At 36.2% G+C, this 19,614-nt stretch overlaps 1 protein-coding gene across 2 annotated transcripts; it reads left to right on the top strand.

Moving 5' to 3' along the window:
* On the top strand, positions 419 to 14,366 carry LOC109332987 (peroxisomal acyl-coenzyme A oxidase 1-like). 2 transcript variants are annotated; one of them, XM_019568186.1, is made up of 14 exons: positions 419 to 737; positions 1,720 to 1,828; positions 1,953 to 2,014; positions 2,131 to 2,340; positions 2,921 to 3,008; positions 3,091 to 3,253; positions 3,627 to 3,825; positions 9,401 to 9,598; positions 10,420 to 10,551; positions 11,242 to 11,362; positions 11,515 to 11,625; positions 11,773 to 11,842; positions 13,407 to 13,590; positions 13,926 to 14,366. In XM_019568186.1, the coding sequence occupies exons 1-14, from the start codon at positions 597 to 599 to the stop codon at positions 14,133 to 14,135; spliced, it is 1,998 nt and encodes a 665-aa protein (XP_019423731.1). In that variant the 5' UTR covers positions 419 to 596; the 3' UTR covers positions 14,136 to 14,366. The 2 variants fall into 2 exon arrangements, with proteins under 2 accessions (XP_019423731.1, XP_019423732.1); XM_019568187.1 differs by lacking the exon at positions 11,773 to 11,842 and adding an exon at positions 13,140 to 13,209.

Raw genomic sequence — 19,614 nt, forward strand, 5'->3', positions numbered from 1 at the left:
CATTTAAGACATGCCGGATTTGAATAACAGATTCATTCATGTGCAATAGAGATGAGATCAAAGTGAGATAGAGATCACCCAATTTACTAAACATCACTCCCAAACATATATGAAATGCGATAGAGATTGTCTGTCAATAGTGTCTCATTCTTTATCTTAAGTCAATCATATATTAATATATATAGATAAAATAAAAATTTTAAAAAACAAAAAGTAATAAAATGAAACAAGATTGACTTGAGACATGAAATAAGATATTATTTAAGATCGGTGATCTCAATCAATCAGTTGAGGTGACCCATCCTCTTAGGAAACTCACCCCACACCTACCCAGCTTTATCAACATCTCAGTCAAATTTTTATAATATAAATTGCAAACAAAGAAAAAAAAACGAAAATATTATATATTACAAGAAATTATAAATGAAGAAGCGATAATTTCTCGTGTCATTACATTTGGCGTTTCGTGCACACAAAATTCACATCAAAGTGTTTAAGCAACTTACTTTCATTCATTTCCTCAACAGCCAAAAGTTTCAAGTTTCAACAAACAGAAACACAATCACTTTGTTTTTGAGTTTTTTTCAGATTCGAAAATGGAAGGAGGCGTAGATCACTTGGCACCAGAGAGGAACAAATCGGAGTTCGATGTTGATGCGATGAAGATCGTGTGGGCTGGTTCTTCTCATGTTCTAGAAGTTTCTGAAAGGATGGCTCGCCTTGTTGCCTCCGATCCGGTTCATTAATTTTGCTCAATTCCTATTTCGCTTTTTGATTCCTTCGATATTGTTTGTTTCGCAGTTCTTAATTGTTGTGATTTTTTAATTGATTTTGGTGCGTGCATTAATTATGTGTTGGATTAGTGAAAAAAGTTTTATATTATTTTAATAATTGATTAATTTGTAAATTGGTTATTGCTATAATTGGATGTGTTTAAATAAGTGTTTAGGGTTTAGTCTAATAATGTTTGTTTTATACTTGATACGTGATATGTTTGGTTTCAAAATAATTAAATATAATATGAAAAAATGTATGCACTGCCAATTAAGATATTTATACACTCATATAATAAACTTTTAGCTTCTCTAATGTATTTGCCTATAAAAACAATTTATCATATTGTAATGGAGATTTTGAAACATGTCAGGTTAAATTCGAAATAACTTTTTTAAAGCTGTTTCCTAGGGAAATGATCTTTCCCAAACACCCTTGTAGATGATTCTTTTGTATCGAATAAAATCAGATTGCCAGCATCCTATACATGGTATTAATTTTCAAACAATTGTTGGGTTGCAATTATGAAAATTGTGGATAATTGCATACAAATGTGACTTCTGTAGCCAGGGTGGCTGCAAATTCAGTTACATTGTGGTTGTAAGAGACTACCAAAGCTGTAGCTGTGGATTACAATATAGAACCATGGACTTCGGTTTCAGTGCTTATGTTGTGCCTGTCCATTAGTTTCATGGGGAGGTCATAATTATTTTTTTAACTTCAAATGAAATTTGCTTGGGATTTGTTTCCTAATGGGAACTGTATTATTGTAGATAAGCATTATGAGAATTCAGTGGTTAGTTACTGTTTCACATATCAATGTACAGCTTATAAAGCTGCTCGGTACCTGTTCTGGCTTTTTTCATTTTGTAGGAGTTTGGTGATAAATATGATTTTGGCTTTTTTAAGCTTCTGAAGCTTTGATTTGTTGTCTGACACCTTTAGGTATTTAGAAAGGATAATCGATCCATGCTTGGTAGGAAAGAGTTATTTAAGAACACTTTGAGGAAAGCAACTTATGCATGGAAAAGGATTATTGAGCTCCGTCTTAATGGTGATTCTTCTATTCTTTGTGTAGTTTGTGTTTGGCATCTTGTTATTTTCTTCCATGTGAGGCAATTTGTTGCAAACATTATTATTTTTAATACTCTATAATTCCGGAAGTTTTGTTTTTACAGAAGAGGAAGCTTCCATGCTTAGATCCTTTGTGGACGAACCTGCTTTTACAGATCTTCATTGGGTACAATTCAATTTCTTTTCCTGGTGCCATTCTTACCATTAATATATTACTTATCTATAAAGATATATGGATGGAAGTTCTGATGGGATAGATGTGGCCCATAAATTCTTTTGCAGGGAATGTTTATACCTGCTATCAAAGGACAAGGCACAGAGGAACAGCAGCGGAAGTGGTTGCCTTTAGCTCAGAAGATGCAAATAATTGGTTGCTATGCCCAAACAGAACTTGGCCATGGATCCAACGTTCAAGGGCTAGAAACAACAGCAACATTTGATCCCAAAACAGACGAGTTTGTTATTCATAGCCCCACATTGACTTCCAGCAAGGTGAGTAAAATGGAGATAGTTCATGAAAGGCTTTATGGTAGGATATTTCTACCAATGAGAATTAAAATTTGGATTAATGTAAAGAAAGCAAGATAAAATTGAGCAAGGCTCTAGGTTTTTCATATCCTTTTCAGCTAGCAGCAATTGAAGCTTAAATACAATAAGCAAACCCTAATTATGATGTTAGCCATACACTTGGCATCATCTTGATTGATAGATATTTTTTTAAGGGAAAAGAAATAAACTGCAAAATATACTTTAATTGACAATGTAATCTGCCATCCATTTAGGAGTAACAATTTGCCTTCTGGACTTAGGCCCATTCACTGTATTCATATCTTCAGCTGGATCATTCAGCCTATCACTTTACTGTCGTTTAAGATCTATCTTAAGGGTTGAGGTTATGGAATCTTTAAGTGTTACTGAGCTCATTCATACACATAATCAGGGAAATTTGGCTCCTACAGTTTTTCTGCCTTCACATACATACTTGTTTTAAAGGGAATTTGGTGAACTAAACATATTATCTTCATGCCATTATTGGATATTATTTTAACTCTGATGTCTCTCTTGTGAACAGTGGTGGCCTGGTGGATTGGGTAAAGTGTCCACACATGCTATTGTTTATGCCCGCCTAATAACTGATGGTCATGATCATGGAGTGAATGGTAATTACCAACTTTGATCATGAAACGTTCTTTTTATTAGATTCAGACTTTAATTAACTATTAATATATGTCCAACTTGAAGGCTTCATTGTCCAGCTTCGGAGCTTGGATGACCACCTACCTCTTCCAGGTATAACTGTTGGTGATATTGGAATGAAATTTGGAAATGGAGCATATAATACCATGGATAATGGGGTTCTAAGATTTGACAATGTACGAATTCCAAGGGATCAAATGTTAATGAGGTTAGTTTTATTTTGCTTATTTGTATGCTCTCTAGATTCATAAGGTGCAAATCCAATAATCATAGTTGGGGCTTTTATGGTATATTATTCATGCATGATCTACGGTGAATGTCCACCCCCTGCATCCACCTTCCACAAAATAATCACACCCACAACAATGATTTTTTTTTAGTCATTTTTTCTTCGGTAAATCCTCTATTGGAAGGTGGATGGGTGAAGGTAATGTTGAGTTGAAAAGGCAGATCTGTGACAAGACAAGCATAAAGGAATCTGACTCTGTTTTTTGTACTCATTTTCAACTGCAGTCACAGTGTGCTTATCAGTTTACATCTATAGATTCAGTGGATGACTGTTTGCATTTTGAACTTACCAGGGTTTCACAGGTTACAAGAGAAGGAAAACTTGTACAGTCCAATGTTCCACGACAATTAGTATATGGTACTATGGTCTATGTGAGACAAACAATTGTAGCTGATGCATCAGTTGCTTTGTCACGAGCAGTTTGCATTGCTACAAGATACAGTGCTGTTCGAAGACAGTTTGGGTCGCATAATGGAGGTCCTGAAACACAGGTAAGCTTTAGAACCGTCATTGGTGCATAGCTGCTACAGGAATATTTTTCAACAAATGAATTTGTAGAAAGCAATTGGGAGTGGGGGCTGGGTTAACGTGAATTTGCTGTCGATTTAGTATGTATATTTTAATCTTGACTCTCTAGATTCAAAGCAGTCATGGTTTCTACTTCTTTTTATCAGTACAAGAAACTTCATTAGCACAGTAGAGTACCAGAGGTACACTTAAAGCGAAGTGCAACGGGACAAGATACAAGACCACAGCACACTTGCCAGTTGCCACCCTACTTACTGCAGCAGCCCAAACAAGCTCATACCATAAAAACCACATCATACATACCCTAATGCCACAACTTAGACCAGACTAGAATCCCCCATCAAAACCCATGAATGTCACGCCTAACTCCCTTTGCAACCCATTGAAACTGATCAAAACAAAACTAAAATTGCCAGTGACAAAACTGAGTTAAAACCAGCTGCATAGACCTTCACAGACAGCAACCAAATCTTCCAGTCATCACAAAAGCATATATTGGACACAATAAGTAGATAAACATAACCTCGGGTTTTCATGTCATTCAAAGAAGGACATTAGGATTAGGGATTTTGATAGGCACTGGTATCAGTTGGTATCAATCAGACGGAAAATAGAAGAAGATTTAAAAGGAGTGCCCCTAAACCAGAATCAATAGGATTCTTGGTAGGGTTCTAGAGAAATTTTATTACGTAGAAGAAAGAATTACAATTAAGAAGAGAAAAGAAAAGAAGAGGGATCCCACGATCCTTCACCCACTGATTCCTCAATCAGTTTACAAATTCACTAACTAACTCCCCCTAAGCCTAACTTTCTATTTAAAGGCGGCTAACCAACTTAACTACCAAGGGTGAGGAAGGAAAGTTTGTTATTTAACAACCAAACTTTATTTTGTCCCTTTTATACACATGTTTTAATTCTGGCTTGGATTTGGCCTTATCATATCCCCCTAAACTTTTTAACTTGTCCTCAAGTTGGAAGTTAGGAAAATTCTCTTGTAGAGTGACTGATAACTCCCAAGTGCAGTCATGCTTAGGGAGATTCTGCCATTTGACCAAGACTTCCATATTTCCTTGACTATCCTCCCTGCAATTTGTGATGTCTTCTGGACTCACCTCCAATTCCAACTCTTCATTTAACATAGGTGGTAGAGGCCGGGGTTGCTGATGGGGTTTAAGGGCTTTTTTCAGCAATGACACATGAAAAAATGGATGGATTTGAGCTTGAGCAGGAAGATCCAACTGTAAGCTACAATCCCTATTTTCTTAGTCACCTGATAGGGACCATAGTACCTTGGGGCTAGTTTAGCATAGGGCCTAGTGGCTAGTGACTTCAACTTGTAGGGTTGCAACTTGAGGAAAACCCAGTCTCCTACTTCAAACACTACTGCCCTTCTATGCTTATCAACATATTGCTTCATCAAATTTTGTGCATTGACCAAATTGACTTTTAACTCTTCTAAAATCTCATTCCTCTGAGTGAACAACTGGTTGATTTTTCTACCTTGGAGGGTATGGTTCCTGCTTTGATCAACATAGAGGGTTCCCTCCCATACAAGGCCCTGAAAGGGGTCATTCCAGCTGAACTATTGTAGTTAGAATTGAACCAAAATTCTGCCCAATGCAACCATTCCACCCATTGTTTAGGTTTAGGCCCTACAAAGCATCTCAAATAAGTTTCTAAGCACCTATTGGTCACCTCAGTCTGACCATCTGTTTGGGATGATAAGAGGTGCTCAACCTCAATTGAGTCCCAACCATTTTAAATAATTCCTTCCATAAATGACTCAAGAACAAAGGGTCTCTGTCTAAAACTATAGATGTAGGGAATCCATGTAATTTGACTATTCCCTTCATGAACACAACAACCACATCCTTGGCTGAATAGAGATGTCCCAAGGCAAAGAAATGTACAAACGTTGAGAGTCTATCCACAACTACATAGATTTTATCCTTCCCCATGACCCTAGGAAGCCCTCCTATTAAATCCATTGAGATATCCATCCATACCTGTTGAAGAATAGATAGTGGCTGCAATAACTCTGCATGGGCTAGGGTAGAGTACTTGTTTCTCTGGCATGTGTCACACTTTCTATGAAAGCATTGATGTCTAACCTCATTCATTCTCAATATAGAAAACTAACAATCCTTTTGTAGGTCCTAAAATAGCCTGAATGTCCTCCTGCAGGAGTCTCATGGCATTCAGAGAGAATTATAGGAATGCTATTAGATGTATGAGACAGGACCAACATATCTTTATAGTACAAGACTCCTTTCTTCAACTCAAATCTTGGGTGGGTGGTGGAAGACACCACCAAATCCTGCATCACTTTTTTCCACTTAAGATCCAATTGCAGTTCTTGTATCCAAGTTTCAACCTCCTCATTTATTACCATAGAGATAGCAACATACATTAACTTCCTAGAAAGAGCATCAACAACAAAATTCTCACTTTTTGGATTATACTGGATCTCAAAATCCAATCCCACCAATTTTACTACCCACTTGAACTGTTCATCTGAGAATAACCTCTGATCTGTTAGAACACCCTTGAGAACACCCTTGCCCCACCTAATTCATCCAACAATTCTTCAATTAGTGGAATAGAGAATTTGTTGGGAATAGTTATCTTATTTAGGGCCTGTAGTCTACACAAAATCTCCAGCCACTATCCTTCTTTTTCATTAAGATGATAAGATTAGAATAGGGACTTATATTAGGCTTAATCACCCCAGCTCCCAACATCTCACCTACCAATCTCTCCACCTCTGTTTTCTAATAATAAGGGCACCTATGTGGTCTTAAATGAGGTATCTCAGCTCCTTCCTTGAGGTGGATGACATGATCTTGAGGCCTAGTGGGAGGTAGCCCCTGAATATCCTCAAAAACTGGCTGGAACTGCTGTAACACCCCCTCCAACTCTGTGGGTACCTTCCTTTCTGAACCTAATTGGTTGTGATTATCATACTGCAATAGCATGCCCTTTCCCTCTTCCATTAGAACTTGCATAAAGGCCCCCAATGATAGCTCTGCCTTAGTTAAGGCAGGGTCCCCAACTATAGTGATTACTGAACCCCCTTCTTAATAGATAGCATCATTTTACCAAAATTAGCCCTCACATCTCCTAGGTTTGCAAGCCACTCCAACCCCAAAACCACATCAACCCCTCTTAAAGCAAACAAGTAGAAATCCTGAATTACCTCTAATTCCTGCATGAAGAGTCTGAGTTGGACACATTTCCCTCAACATTGAATGTGATGCCCATCTCCTACCTCCACCTCGTATGCCTTGGTCTCCTCCACTTTGAGCTGCAAGGTGTCCACCAACTCCTTTGAGATGAAGTTGTGAGAAGCCCCACAGTCAATCATGATGACTATTGGTCTGTCTCCCAAGGTGCCTCCTATCTTCCAAGATTTGGTTGAAGTGAGTCCCTTCATGAAATACAATGATAGTTGTAAGGAATTGAAAGGCTCAACTTCTTCTCCTACCTCCTTACCCTCCTCAACCTCTTTTCCTCAGCCAAAAGAGGCATTCTCAACTGCTTGTTCTTGCACTATGCTCTCTAGAGAAAGGCTCATTACACCTGAAACATATGCCTTTTTCCTTTTTCTCCTTCATCTCAGTACTGGATAATCTCCTATACCCCCCATGGTTCTAGAACTGTCAACCTCTGGGTTAGTTTTAGGAACCCCAACTACACTGCCCACAAAGGACCCTTCCCTCCTACTATTACTTGCTGAAAGGGTGTCCAAGGTCACTACTCTGCTATAGGAACTTCCACGAATTGAACAAGAATTCCTTGCATACCCTAGAGTAGATCTCTTATGCACAACCACATTCTTCTGCTCTATGAGTATTGCCTTATGATCACCTCTTGCAGTGTCTCCAGCTCATAAAGCCTTACCTCCACCCTTATCTCCTCCTTTAAGCCATTGAGGAATACCCCTCTAATGAAATCTTGGTTGATTTCCCTCAAAGCACCACCATATTTTTCAATCTCTTCAACATAGGCTTTCCACACTTCCTTCTTGCCTCAAAGATAGAGGTAACTCGAATGGATTTTGAACCATAGAGGGTTGAAACCTCCTTACAACTGCTAGCTTGAAGCTGTCCCAAGTTGGTGATGAGTTGTAGCCTTCCCACCATTGGTACCAGCTGAGAGCCCTCCCCTCCAAGTCAACCAGAGTAGCCCTCATCTTCTCAGCTTTTGAAATGCCTCTCTTGGTGAAGTATCTTTCCAATTTCTGCACCCACCCATGTTTATGGCTATCCACCTCTTCATCATTCTCACTGCCCTCTCCCAGCGAGTTCTCCCCACGTGAAACCCCCAATTTCGTGGCTATGACAGCCAACAAATCTTCTGTTTTCTTGGTTCTTGCCTCATTCAATTTCATCCTAATTCACATTTCTTCTCTCTCTTGTCGCAACTCTCCTCCTGTTCTTGCATCCAACTATCGTTTTCTCTAGCCATGCTTCTTGTGGAGACCATACGACAAAACCGAGCACCAACAATGGTGGTTCTTCCCAATAGGCACCAAAATGGTGCTCTGATACCAGTGATAGGCACCAGTATCTATCAGACAAAAAATAGAAGAAGATTTAAAAGGAAGTGCCCCTAAACCAGAATCAATAGGATTCTTGGTAGGGTTCTAGAGAAATTTTATTATGTAGAAGAAAGAATTACAATTAAGAAGAAGTGAAAAGAAAAGGGATCCCACGATCCTTCACCCACTGATTCCTGGATCAGTTTACAAGTTCACTAACTAACTCCCCCCCTAAGCCTAACTTTCTATTTAAAGGCTGCTAACCAGCTTAACTACCAAGGGTGAGGAGAGAAAATTTGTTATTTAACAACCAAACTTTCCTTTTGCCCCTTTTATACACATGTTTTAATTCTGGCTTGGGTTTGGCCTTATCAGATTTTCTGCATTTACCCTTCACCCACTGCCAAGACCTGAATTTAATCTTCTCAACTACATCAGCAGCATCCACCACAACACCTTTGAAGGTTGACTGGTTCCTAGAAATCCAAATTGAAAAATGCGTGATAACCAAACGATAGGGAATAATCTCCCGAAGAGTGTGACACACCATCTGCAGGGGGGACCGCAACCACTCCAAGCCATGCATAAACCTTTTGCCAAATCTTGTCGGAAACATTGCACATGAAGAACAAATGGGTCGCTGTCTCCTCAGCTCCACTGCAAAGAATGCAATTGCTCTTGTTCTGTTGCAAGCTAACACTGCGAGCCAATCATGCTTTCTACTAAGATATGCTATTTTATATAAGGTGTAATGGAAGGCTGATGGCTTTCTCACTGACCTTGTACATGAATTGCATGACATTGAAATGTCTATTAGATCTATTGACCAGTCAAAACTGCAACTAGGTAGTTGGGTTTGCATCATTGTCCTTATAGAAGTTTCAGATCACTGTCTTCATTTTTATTGTCAATGATTATGCCAACCTAGATCTCTTTTATGGCTTTTATCTATTCTGTTCTGTAGTGTGTCTCACTTTCTGCTATCTGTTTCTTTATAGGTGATTGATTACAAAACACAGCAAGCTAGACTCTTCCCTTTGATAGCCTCTGCATATGCTTTTAGATTTGTTGGTGAATGGTTGAAATGGCTTTATATGGATGTCATGCAAAGATTGCAAGCCAGTGATTTTTCAACATTGCCCGAGGCTCATGCATGCACTGCAGGGTTGAAGTCCTTGACTACTTCAGCGACTGCTGTATGTGACTACTGATTACTAATGTTCATTACTCTCCAAATTTGTTTTAGTTGAGGAGTTTAATTGATTATTGAATTTATGTAGATATCATGTAAAATGTCGTTTTACTATGTTCACCTTGTAGAATATCTTTTGCCTTTTATATGATGTGATGATGCAGTCCTTTACTGAGATTCTAAGTAAATGGCAGTTCATCTTACCAGATTTTATGTAGTAATTTATTATCTTTTTAGTGCCTCCCTCTCCTTAATCCTCTTTATATTTTCACAATTTGACCCTTATTTTCTCCCATTCCGCAGTCTATTGTCTGTGCCTAACGCTCTATCAGATTTTTTACTTTTGTCTAAATTTCTTATTTCTTGCATTCTATTTTTTGTTTGAGGTATGTATGTTGATATAATGAAGGAACTGATAAATCTTATTGAGCATCAAGGACAAAACTTTTCAATGAATTGTGCGCAGATTTACGATGATGGTTCTTCATGCATATTAATTCTGCATCTCACATTCTCAATTTAAAGTAAAATTAAAAAAAAAAACAGGTGCATGGCATATTGTAGTTGCTGTATTTTGTTTGGTCAATTATATATTCATATTTATCTTACTTTTCCCGTATTGCATCTAAAAAAATCTCACTTTCCTGCAATGCAATACATTACAGCAATACAGTTCAATATATTCTTGCATGCCATTCACTTGAATGTTCAATAACTGCTTGGCTCAGTATTATCCTTTTACCGTGTTGTGATACACGAGGTTCACTTTGTAACATCTTTGAAATCTTTGAAGTTCAAATAAAGTTAATTTCACTTAAATTTCAGGATGGAATTGAAGAATGCCGTAAACTATGTGGTGGCCATGGTTACCTTTGTAGTAGTGGTCTCCCTGAGTTATTTGCAGTATATGTTCCTACCTGCACCTATGAAGGAGACAACGTTGTGCTGCAATTACAGGTTTGTTAAATGTTAACTATAGCATGTGTTATCACATTGAGTATTATTAATTGATGTACTTTTTTATCAAGCTCTTCCTAATCTGTAAATAGGACTATTGCTGTGTGGCAGCTTGCCTGTTTATGCAGAGTTGGAATTTTTTTCTTTTTGGTGAGAAGAGCTGTGATTTTATTTACTTGTATTTGATGTGTTCATATACATTATTGTAAACATGTGCATATTTTTAGTAAAGCCTTTGTATTTGATTGATATTGGATACATAAAAATATGATGTTATACTTTTTTCTTCTTTTTTTGGTTTAAGATTTTGGGACCATCAACTCTATCATATTTATCTGAAAAGGGTGGTCCATTGCACGAGGCTTCCACCTAGTGGGGTATGGGGAGGGTGGATGTATGCAGCCTTACCCTCGCAATCGAATAGAGTATCCAAGATTTGAACCCATGACCTCCAAGTCACATGGCAAACAACCTTATTGTTGTGCCAAGGCTCGCCTTCTTCTATGATATTGATCTTAGCAACAACAAAAAATTATGAAAATACCAAAAGGATTGAAATAAGTTAAATAAAATCTTATCCCATGTGGCTTGTCTTATACACTTCATGCTGTACATAAAGTCTTTCATGTGCCCCTTCTACATTTCTGTGCTTCATATTACATTCTGATGCAGTCTTCTTTGGGAGGTTAGGTTGCAAGGCATCTCATGAAGACCATTTCTCAGTTGGGCTCTGGAAAAAAGCCGATTGGTACAACAGCTTATATCGGGCGATTGGAACAATTGATGCAATATCGTTCTGATGTTCAGAAAGGTATATAATGAATCTGGATTTGATTTGAGAATATGCAAATTCTAACCATATCAATCTGTTGATATCCAAATGTCTTGGTTTGAGATAATATTACTAACTATGCCTTTGCCCTTTAGGAGTTATAATTATTGACTTATTGTAATTGCTTGCAGCTGAAGACTGGTTGAAACCTGATGTAGTGCTGGGAGCATTTGAATCTAGGGCTGCTAGGAAGTCTGTTGCTGTTGCTCAAAATCTTAGCAAGTTTTCCAACCCTGAAGAGGGTAAACGAATCAATTTGTGTTCTTGGTGCAGAAAAGCACATATATAAATATCTTTTAAGAGCACATGCATGAATGAATGACTTTTGCAGTTAATGCAACTTCATTAGATATGATCATATTGAGTGCTAATGCTTTTTTTGATGGCAGGTTTCCAGGAACTCTCAGCCGATCTAGCTGAGGCAGCAGTTGCTCATTGCCAGTTAATTGTTGTTTCCAAGTGAGCTTTTTCCCATTTTTACTGATATGTTCCTACCTGCACCTATGAAGGAGACAACGTTGTGCTGCAATTACAGGTTTGTTAAATGTTAACTATAGCATGTGTTATCACATTGAGTATTATTAATTGATGTACTTTTTTATCAAGCTCTTCCTAATCTGTAAATAGGACTATTGCTGTGTGGCAGCTTGCCTGTTTATGCAGAGTTGGAATTTTTTTCTTTTTGGTGAGAAGAGCTGTGATTTTATTTACTTGTATTTGATGTGTTCATATACATTATTGTAAACATGTGCATATTTTTAGTAAAGCCTTTGTATTTGATTGATATTGGATACATAAAAATATGATGTTATACTTTTTTCTTCTTTTTTTGGTTTAAGATTTTGGGACCATCAACTCTATCATATTTATCTGAAAAGGGTGGTCCATTGCACGAGGCTTCCACCTAGTGGGGTATGGGGAGGGTGGATGTATGCAGCCTTACCCTCGCAATCGAATAGAGTATCCAAGATTTGAACCCATGACCTCCAAGTCACATGGCAAACAACCTTATTGTTGTGCCAAGGCTCGCCTTCTTCTATGATATTGATCTTAGCAACAACAAAAAATTATGAAAATACCAAAAGGATTGAAATAAGTTAAATAAAATCTTATCCCATGTGGCTTGTCTTATACACTTCATGCTGTACATAAAGTCTTTCATGTGCCCCTTCTACATTTCTGTGCTTCATATTACATTCTGATGCAGTCTTCTTTGGGAGGTTAGGTTGCAAGGCATCTCATGAAGACCATTTCTCAGTTGGGCTCTGGAAAAAAGCCGATTGGTACAACAGCTTATATCGGGCGATTGGAACAATTGATGCAATATCGTTCTGATGTTCAGAAAGGTATATAATGAATCTGGATTTGATTTGAGAATATGCAAATTCTAACCATATCAATCTGTTGATATCCAAATGTCTTGGTTTGAGATAATATTACTAACTATGCCTTTGCCCTTTAGGAGTTATAATTATTGACTTATTGTAATTGCTTGCAGCTGAAGACTGGTTGAAACCTGATGTAGTGCTGGGAGCATTTGAATCTAGGGCTGCTAGGAAGTCTGTTGCTGTTGCTCAAAATCTTAGCAAGTTTTCCAACCCTGAAGAGGGTAAACGAATCAATTTGTGTTCTTGGTGCAGAAAAGCACATATATAAATATCTTTTAAGAGCACATGCATGAATGAATGACTTTTGCAGTTAATGCAACTTCATTAGATATGATCATATTGAGTGCTAATGCTTTTTTTGATGGCAGGTTTCCAGGAACTCTCAGCCGATCTAGCTGAGGCAGCAGTTGCTCATTGCCAGTTAATTGTTGTTTCCAAGTGAGCTTTTTCCCATTTTTACTGATCTCACATAATTCCTGTAGTTGATCTAAAGTGTAATGGAGGTGAAGATGCCTTCAATGAAAGGAGGCCAAAAAATAGAAAACAATTCAATTTTTAGTTTAAAATTTCTATGCTCGAAGTTAGTATTTGCATGCTTATTCTAACAATTAAGTTGACCGACCTTATGCTTTCAGATTTATTGAGAAGTTGCAGAAAGATATACCTGGAAAGGGAGTGAAAAAGCAATTAGAACGTCTTTGTAGCATTTATGCTTTGTTTCTTCTTCATAAGCATCTTGGTGATTTTCTTTCCACTGGTTGCATCACTCCCAAACAGGGTTATCTTGCCAATGAGCAGCTGAGGTCCTTGTATTCCCAGGTTTGTCCTAAACGATTGAAATGAGTGAAGGCCCAAATTATTCTCTGAAAAGTGAAATATCTAAACTTGGTCCTTAAAAATCTCCATCGCCGATCAAATTAGTCATTTTTAGAATAGAAATTATAACTTTGGCAATTTGGCCCTATCAGGAACTATTTTGACAATCGAGATTATGGAGGACCAAGTCGAGATTTAATTTTCTCAACCACCAAATGTCTGTTTTTCTTTTCTTTTTTATAGGGATTAGTTTGGATCTTTATTTTGATTTAAAAATAATTGCACCTAATGGTGTCACAACTTCTTTATAAACTGATATGATTATGTGGCATGGTTAGGTTCGTCCAAATGCAATTGCGCTTGTTGATGCGTTCAACCACACTGATCACTACCTTGGTTCGGTTCTCGGCCGCTATGACGGAAATGTGTATCAAATGTTGTACGACGAGGCATGGAAGGATCCATTGAATGATTCAGTGGTACCTGATGGCTATCAAGAGCATATTCGACCAATGCTGAAGCAACAACTTCGTAATGCTAGGCTCTAAAATTATTTTATAAGGCCTGCTGATGCCCTAATTATGCAACACTATTTCTATTGAAAAGGCGTTAATAAAGTTGTATGGATAGAAAAATAAGGAGGTTTTATTACATTCTAGTATAAATTCTGTAACAAATTTAATTCCATGATGGCTATTCATGGGAGAGCTTGTAATTTGGTGCGTCTGGTCTGGAACATCACTAGTTGAATAATTGGTTATCATAGTTTAATCTCCACTGCATTGTGTGCCTTTGCTCCAGAATCTATATACTTACGAATTTAATTTATTACACATCATTTAGTTTGGTGAAGAGTATCTATCATCGGAAAACATTTAAATTATAGGACGATAAGTCAATAACTGGCATCGATAATGATAGCAAACACTTTGGCAAGGCATTACAATGATAACATTGAAATAACAATGATTACTTAATTATTCATTTTTATTTGATAAGAATCAAAGATAAACTACAATATAGAACAGAATTTATCTATAGTAATATCTCTGGAATAAACTACTCCCTCTTACTCCTATAAGGTATTATTTAGAAAATTTTGCTCATCATTTTATAAAACATTTTACAATTTGTATGAAACATTGTACAATTTGTATGAAACATTTCCCCCTTTATATATAACTATCAAAGGTTTTAACTATCTCTACTTTTTGTCTTGAGTGAATCAATAGTCCTATACAACAGTCAGATAAAGTAAAGGATTGTGTCTGAAACTATCAAATAAAGAGTACTGCAATAGTAAGTAAGGGTAAAATTTTAATGATGTACTTTTTTTAAAGAAAAAACAACTAAACTTGTTTTATTGGTATGAATAATTCGCTTATAAATTTATAATAAGGAAGGGTGTAAGTAATAAAAGTGCAAACATCTTGACCAGCAAATAGATATTTTTTCACGTGTCTAATGGGGTATCCTAATAAATTTGTGTTATGATGTGTAGAAATAAGAAAATTGTGGACCATCCCCTTTTATGGAACAGTTTAAATTCAAAGGAGATCATTTTTTATAAAAGAGCGTGAACTTAAAAGGAACATCACTCTTTATGAAAGAGCACACACTTCTTATAAATAAGGGTTATGGTCCTCAAATCATATTTACTAACTAATTCTTAAATTGATTTCCTATTCTAATATCTCATCTTTAAAAAGGAGATACTTTGTAGTCATCAAGGACATTTGTGTATAATTAGTTGGAAGATCAAAGAATCTACATGTTCCTCTATGAACACTACAAATTTTTTCTTTATAACAACGACTCGAAATAATTTCCAAATTTAGAAAAGTTATTCTCTTTATAATACACAATGATTTTGTAACTTGTTAGTTTGAGGCGTCGCCTCTTGTTTAGCTCATAGTTTTTTGGCTTGCACTAACAATTTTCTAAAACTGTTGCCCTAATAAATAATACATGCAACAATTTGCAATATCGTTAAAGTCAATAGTTTAAAACCGTTGCCAATATGAAAAAGTAAAAAATATTGTCTTTAGTCATTTAGTATGACATTGTAGCATGATCAGTGATCGTGGTCCAAATAGGCAACAATATAAAAACTGATGTATTTGATCATTTAGTACGACTTCATAATTATGTACAATAAAAAAATCTTGATCTTACAAAACATTTTTTATTACCAAAAAGTAATATTTATTTATTATCATACATTTTATTATTGCCAATCACATTTAATATATTTTATTACAAAGCTCTCTCGAGAGCTCATACACACACGTGCATTGGTCATCTCACTCTCTAACCCTACTCTTTACTCTCTTAAGTATCACATTCTTTTATACCATGAACTGTGGATTCTCTTATCGTCATCTTTTATACCATGAACTGTGGATTCTCTTATTGTCATTTTCAGGTGTCTCCCCCAGTGGACCCCAACATACTTTAGGCGAATCAGACCCTCATTCGACATAGGCGAATTCCTCCCGAGAAGCACCGCATTAACCATCCAGCCCGATGACCTCCAATCTGAGACACATTCACCTACAACCAAAGATCCCAAGCCATACCTCAGCCTTAATCACCCTCCTATGACAAATATGGAAAACATGAATTAATATGTATACTGGTCTTAATAAGTGACATGCAATATTGGTCTTTAAGAAATATTGGCAGTTTGTAGGGAATGATATTTGGAAAAATGGTTCAAGATGCTTTTAGTTTGGGTTGTTCTATTACTCATTTAGATCAATATACATGTTAATCCATGTATTCTAGCTCTGTCACAGAAGGGTGAGTCGGGCTGGGGTCTGGCTCGGGATATTTGGTTGTGGGTGAATGCGCCTCGGATTAGAGGTCATCGGACTAGATGGCCTAATGTAGTGCTTCTCGGGAGGAATTCACCTATGTCAGATGAGGGCCTGAGTCGCTTGGAGTACGCTCGGGCCTATCGGGGGAGGTACATGAAAATATGCTCTAACGATCAAGTCAGTAAATGACAATGAGGGAATCCACAGTTCATGGTATAAAAGAATATGATACTTAAGAGAGTAAAGAGTAGGATTAGAGAGTGAGATGACCAATGCGTGAGTGTGTATGAGCTCTCTTGAGAGCTATGTGAGTGAGTCGTCAGTGATCTCTCTTGAGTTATACTCATGTATCTTCTATTGAGTGAGGGGAAGAACCCCTATTTATAGTGGATGTAGATATGAGGTTCTCTACTGGACGTTGTTGGTGTGACCGACCATCTGAGCATGTTGACTGTCTTTGGTAGAGTAGGGGGTTGTTTTATGCGTGTGGGGCAGCTTGGTGAGACCGTGCTATGTACATAGTTGACTTATAGGTAGTAGGTTGTGATAGCCATAATATAGGTTTGTATTTGCTGTAGAGCAGAAGGTTAGGTGAGAGTCGTAGGGGAGTGTAGCAGGTGTCATATAGGTGATAGAGGCATGCCCTTGTAATGGCTTGAAGTGGTGTCCGAGTGACGATACATTTTCCCTAGTGAGCCAAGCTGACTAGTCGATATGGCGAGTTCTAACGACTTAGGGCTTTTCCAAGTGCTCGAACTCGACCAATGTCAAGTAGTCTAGTCTAGTCAACACATGTAAAGGGAAACTAATCATTGCTCTTATGAAGGGATCATATTCATTTGGACAAAAGCAACAAAGAAATTACGTTAACATTATGTAGAACACATGTTGATGTAGAAGCACCCAACGTTGATAACATCATTATTAATGCCTCCACATCTAGTCCCGAGTTATTTTGATTTATCACATTTCTTAGCCGAATTTGAAGTTTTTGCTCCATTGGTGACATTACTTGATTAGTTTTACCTCCATCTCCTCAACTTTATAATTTAATGGTTTCATTTCATAAGTATGTTTTTTATCATTTTTTTATTTCTTCATTTCTTTTCAAAAGAGTAGTTGTGTTAACTCTTGCATGATATCGAACTCTCTCATATTTTCTTTCCCAAACACACACCAAAAAGCTTCAACGGGTTGTTGACTACAATTTTTAATTAAATCCTTAAGTTGTTGTGCCTATTATTTTTAGAAGAAATCTGGTTAGCATCAGAAGAATAAAATTAAAATAATAAATAGATTAAACATGACACACACAACAAAACATAGCACATCCTATAGACTAGTAACAAAGTTTTTTTAGTATAAAAAAACTTGTAACTAGTTACAAAGTTTATGGCTATATACATAATTATCATGAAGATATTTTGTAGATAGCAAAATTCTTATTCCTATTTTTATGATAGATAAAATTAGAAATAAGAAAATTATGGACCATTTATTTTCATGAAAGAATTTGGATTCAATGGAGATTACCCTCCATGAAAGAGTGAATTTAAAGTGGAATCACTTTTCATAAAAGAGCATACACTCCTTATAAATAAGGGTTATGGTCCCTAAGTTATATCCACCAATTAATCAATGAAATTGGTATCCGATTATAATATCTCATCATTAGAAAAGAGAGACTTTCTGGTCATCAAAGATATTTGTACTCATTGACTTGAAGACCAAAAAACCTTTTATGTTATAGTATTGACATGCATTTAGATATAGGATAAAGGACGAATGAAATTCATTCACCATATTCTCTATGAATATATTAAGGTATGCACTCCTACTATATATATCTATATTATTCTTGATGATTTGATATAAATGATCTTGATTATATAATGATAATGTTTATCATATTTAGTATTATTCATAAAGTAAATCTCTCATTAAAGTCTAAGTTTTTCAAACAGTACGATGCTAGTTTTCTTCATATTCCTCTAATCATATTAGATAGTATACCACACATATAATAAAAAAATATTAATGTTTATCATATGATATGAATTTTTCAGAATATTCAAAGAGTGTAAATGCATGCAAATGAAGAATTTTTGAGGCTCATGCACACAAAATGAACCCTAGCGGATAAAGTCCACCACGGATAAAGTCCCTTATGTTGAAGCAACAAGATATTATGGTATTTTTATGATGAATAGCTCAAATTTGGTTGAAAAGTTTATGGAAGCATTAAGTTATTCTTATTCTTTCTTTTAATAGTTTGATAAACACCTTCAATAGATGAATTGCTAATTTATGTGATGATTGATTTTGCATTTTTGCTACTATTATTTCACATGCAAGGATAATTGAGGTTCTCTCCTTACTCCTTAGGCATCATGGGTCCTAATAATGATTCAATGCAACTAGTAATTAAGAATTAAGCATCATTAAATATGTTTTTCAAATTTGTTTGTCATCAAGTTTTCTAATACAATCATTTTTATTCAGATATATGAAGCGTTGCAAGTGTTGACTCCACATGTTTCTGCTGGAGAATTCTACTTGTATACTTGCAACACATTGAGCAAGGAACTTAGTTAATAGTTGATGGAGTAAGATCCTCTCTATTAATGAAGAGACAAAAAATACAAAAATAAAGGAAAAAGTAACATAATAAAGATATTTTTATCCTTTTATATATAATAATATTATATTTGCCATTAAAAATACATGGAAAAACAAATATTTGTTCTCCATTAATGGAGAATATCCTGTTCTAGTTGATGTTTCTTATGACTTCCCCATAAACAACTAGTTTGCCGTGCAATTTACTATTATCATTTTCTTTCTAGATATGTCTAATCCAATACATGCCAAATGGGCATTCGAAGGTAATCTTGTACTCTATTTCTGGAATTTGTATCTAAAACGAATTGATAAGTGAGTGTTTTACTTTCTCATTGTGGAATTGTGCCTTGTGATGACTTTTATACAAGAGGAATTTAAAGCAAAAGGGAAACTTGTTTGATAAGCAATCTATAGTGATTTTTCCAAAAATAGAATACCTAACCAACTAACTCACTAATTTAACTAATAACTTTCCCTAAACCCAACTTTCTAGAATAGTAGAGTCATATCTAGTGAACCAATGTAGTGCCATGTTGGTGCAGAAGACATATGGAGAAAATATAATAGGGAAAATGACACCGAGAAA

This window comes from Lupinus angustifolius, chromosome LG18, assembly GCF_001865875.1.
Source record: "Lupinus angustifolius cultivar Tanjil chromosome LG18, LupAngTanjil_v1.0, whole genome shotgun sequence".
Lineage (NCBI taxonomy): Eukaryota > Viridiplantae > Streptophyta > Magnoliopsida > Fabales > Fabaceae > Lupinus > Lupinus angustifolius.

Coding starts and splice junctions, on each gene's coding strand:
- LOC109332987 (XM_019568186.1), top strand. CDS start 597: ATGGAAGGAGGCGTAGATCACTTGGCACCAGAGAGGAACAAATCGGAG. Junction 3,254..3,626: donor AGGGATCAAATGTTAATGAG/GTTAGTTTTATT, acceptor TGAACTTACCAG/GGTTTCACAGGTTACAAGAG. Junction 3,826..9,400: donor ATGGAGGTCCTGAAACACAG/GTAAGCTTTAGA, acceptor GTTTCTTTATAG/GTGATTGATTACAAAACACA.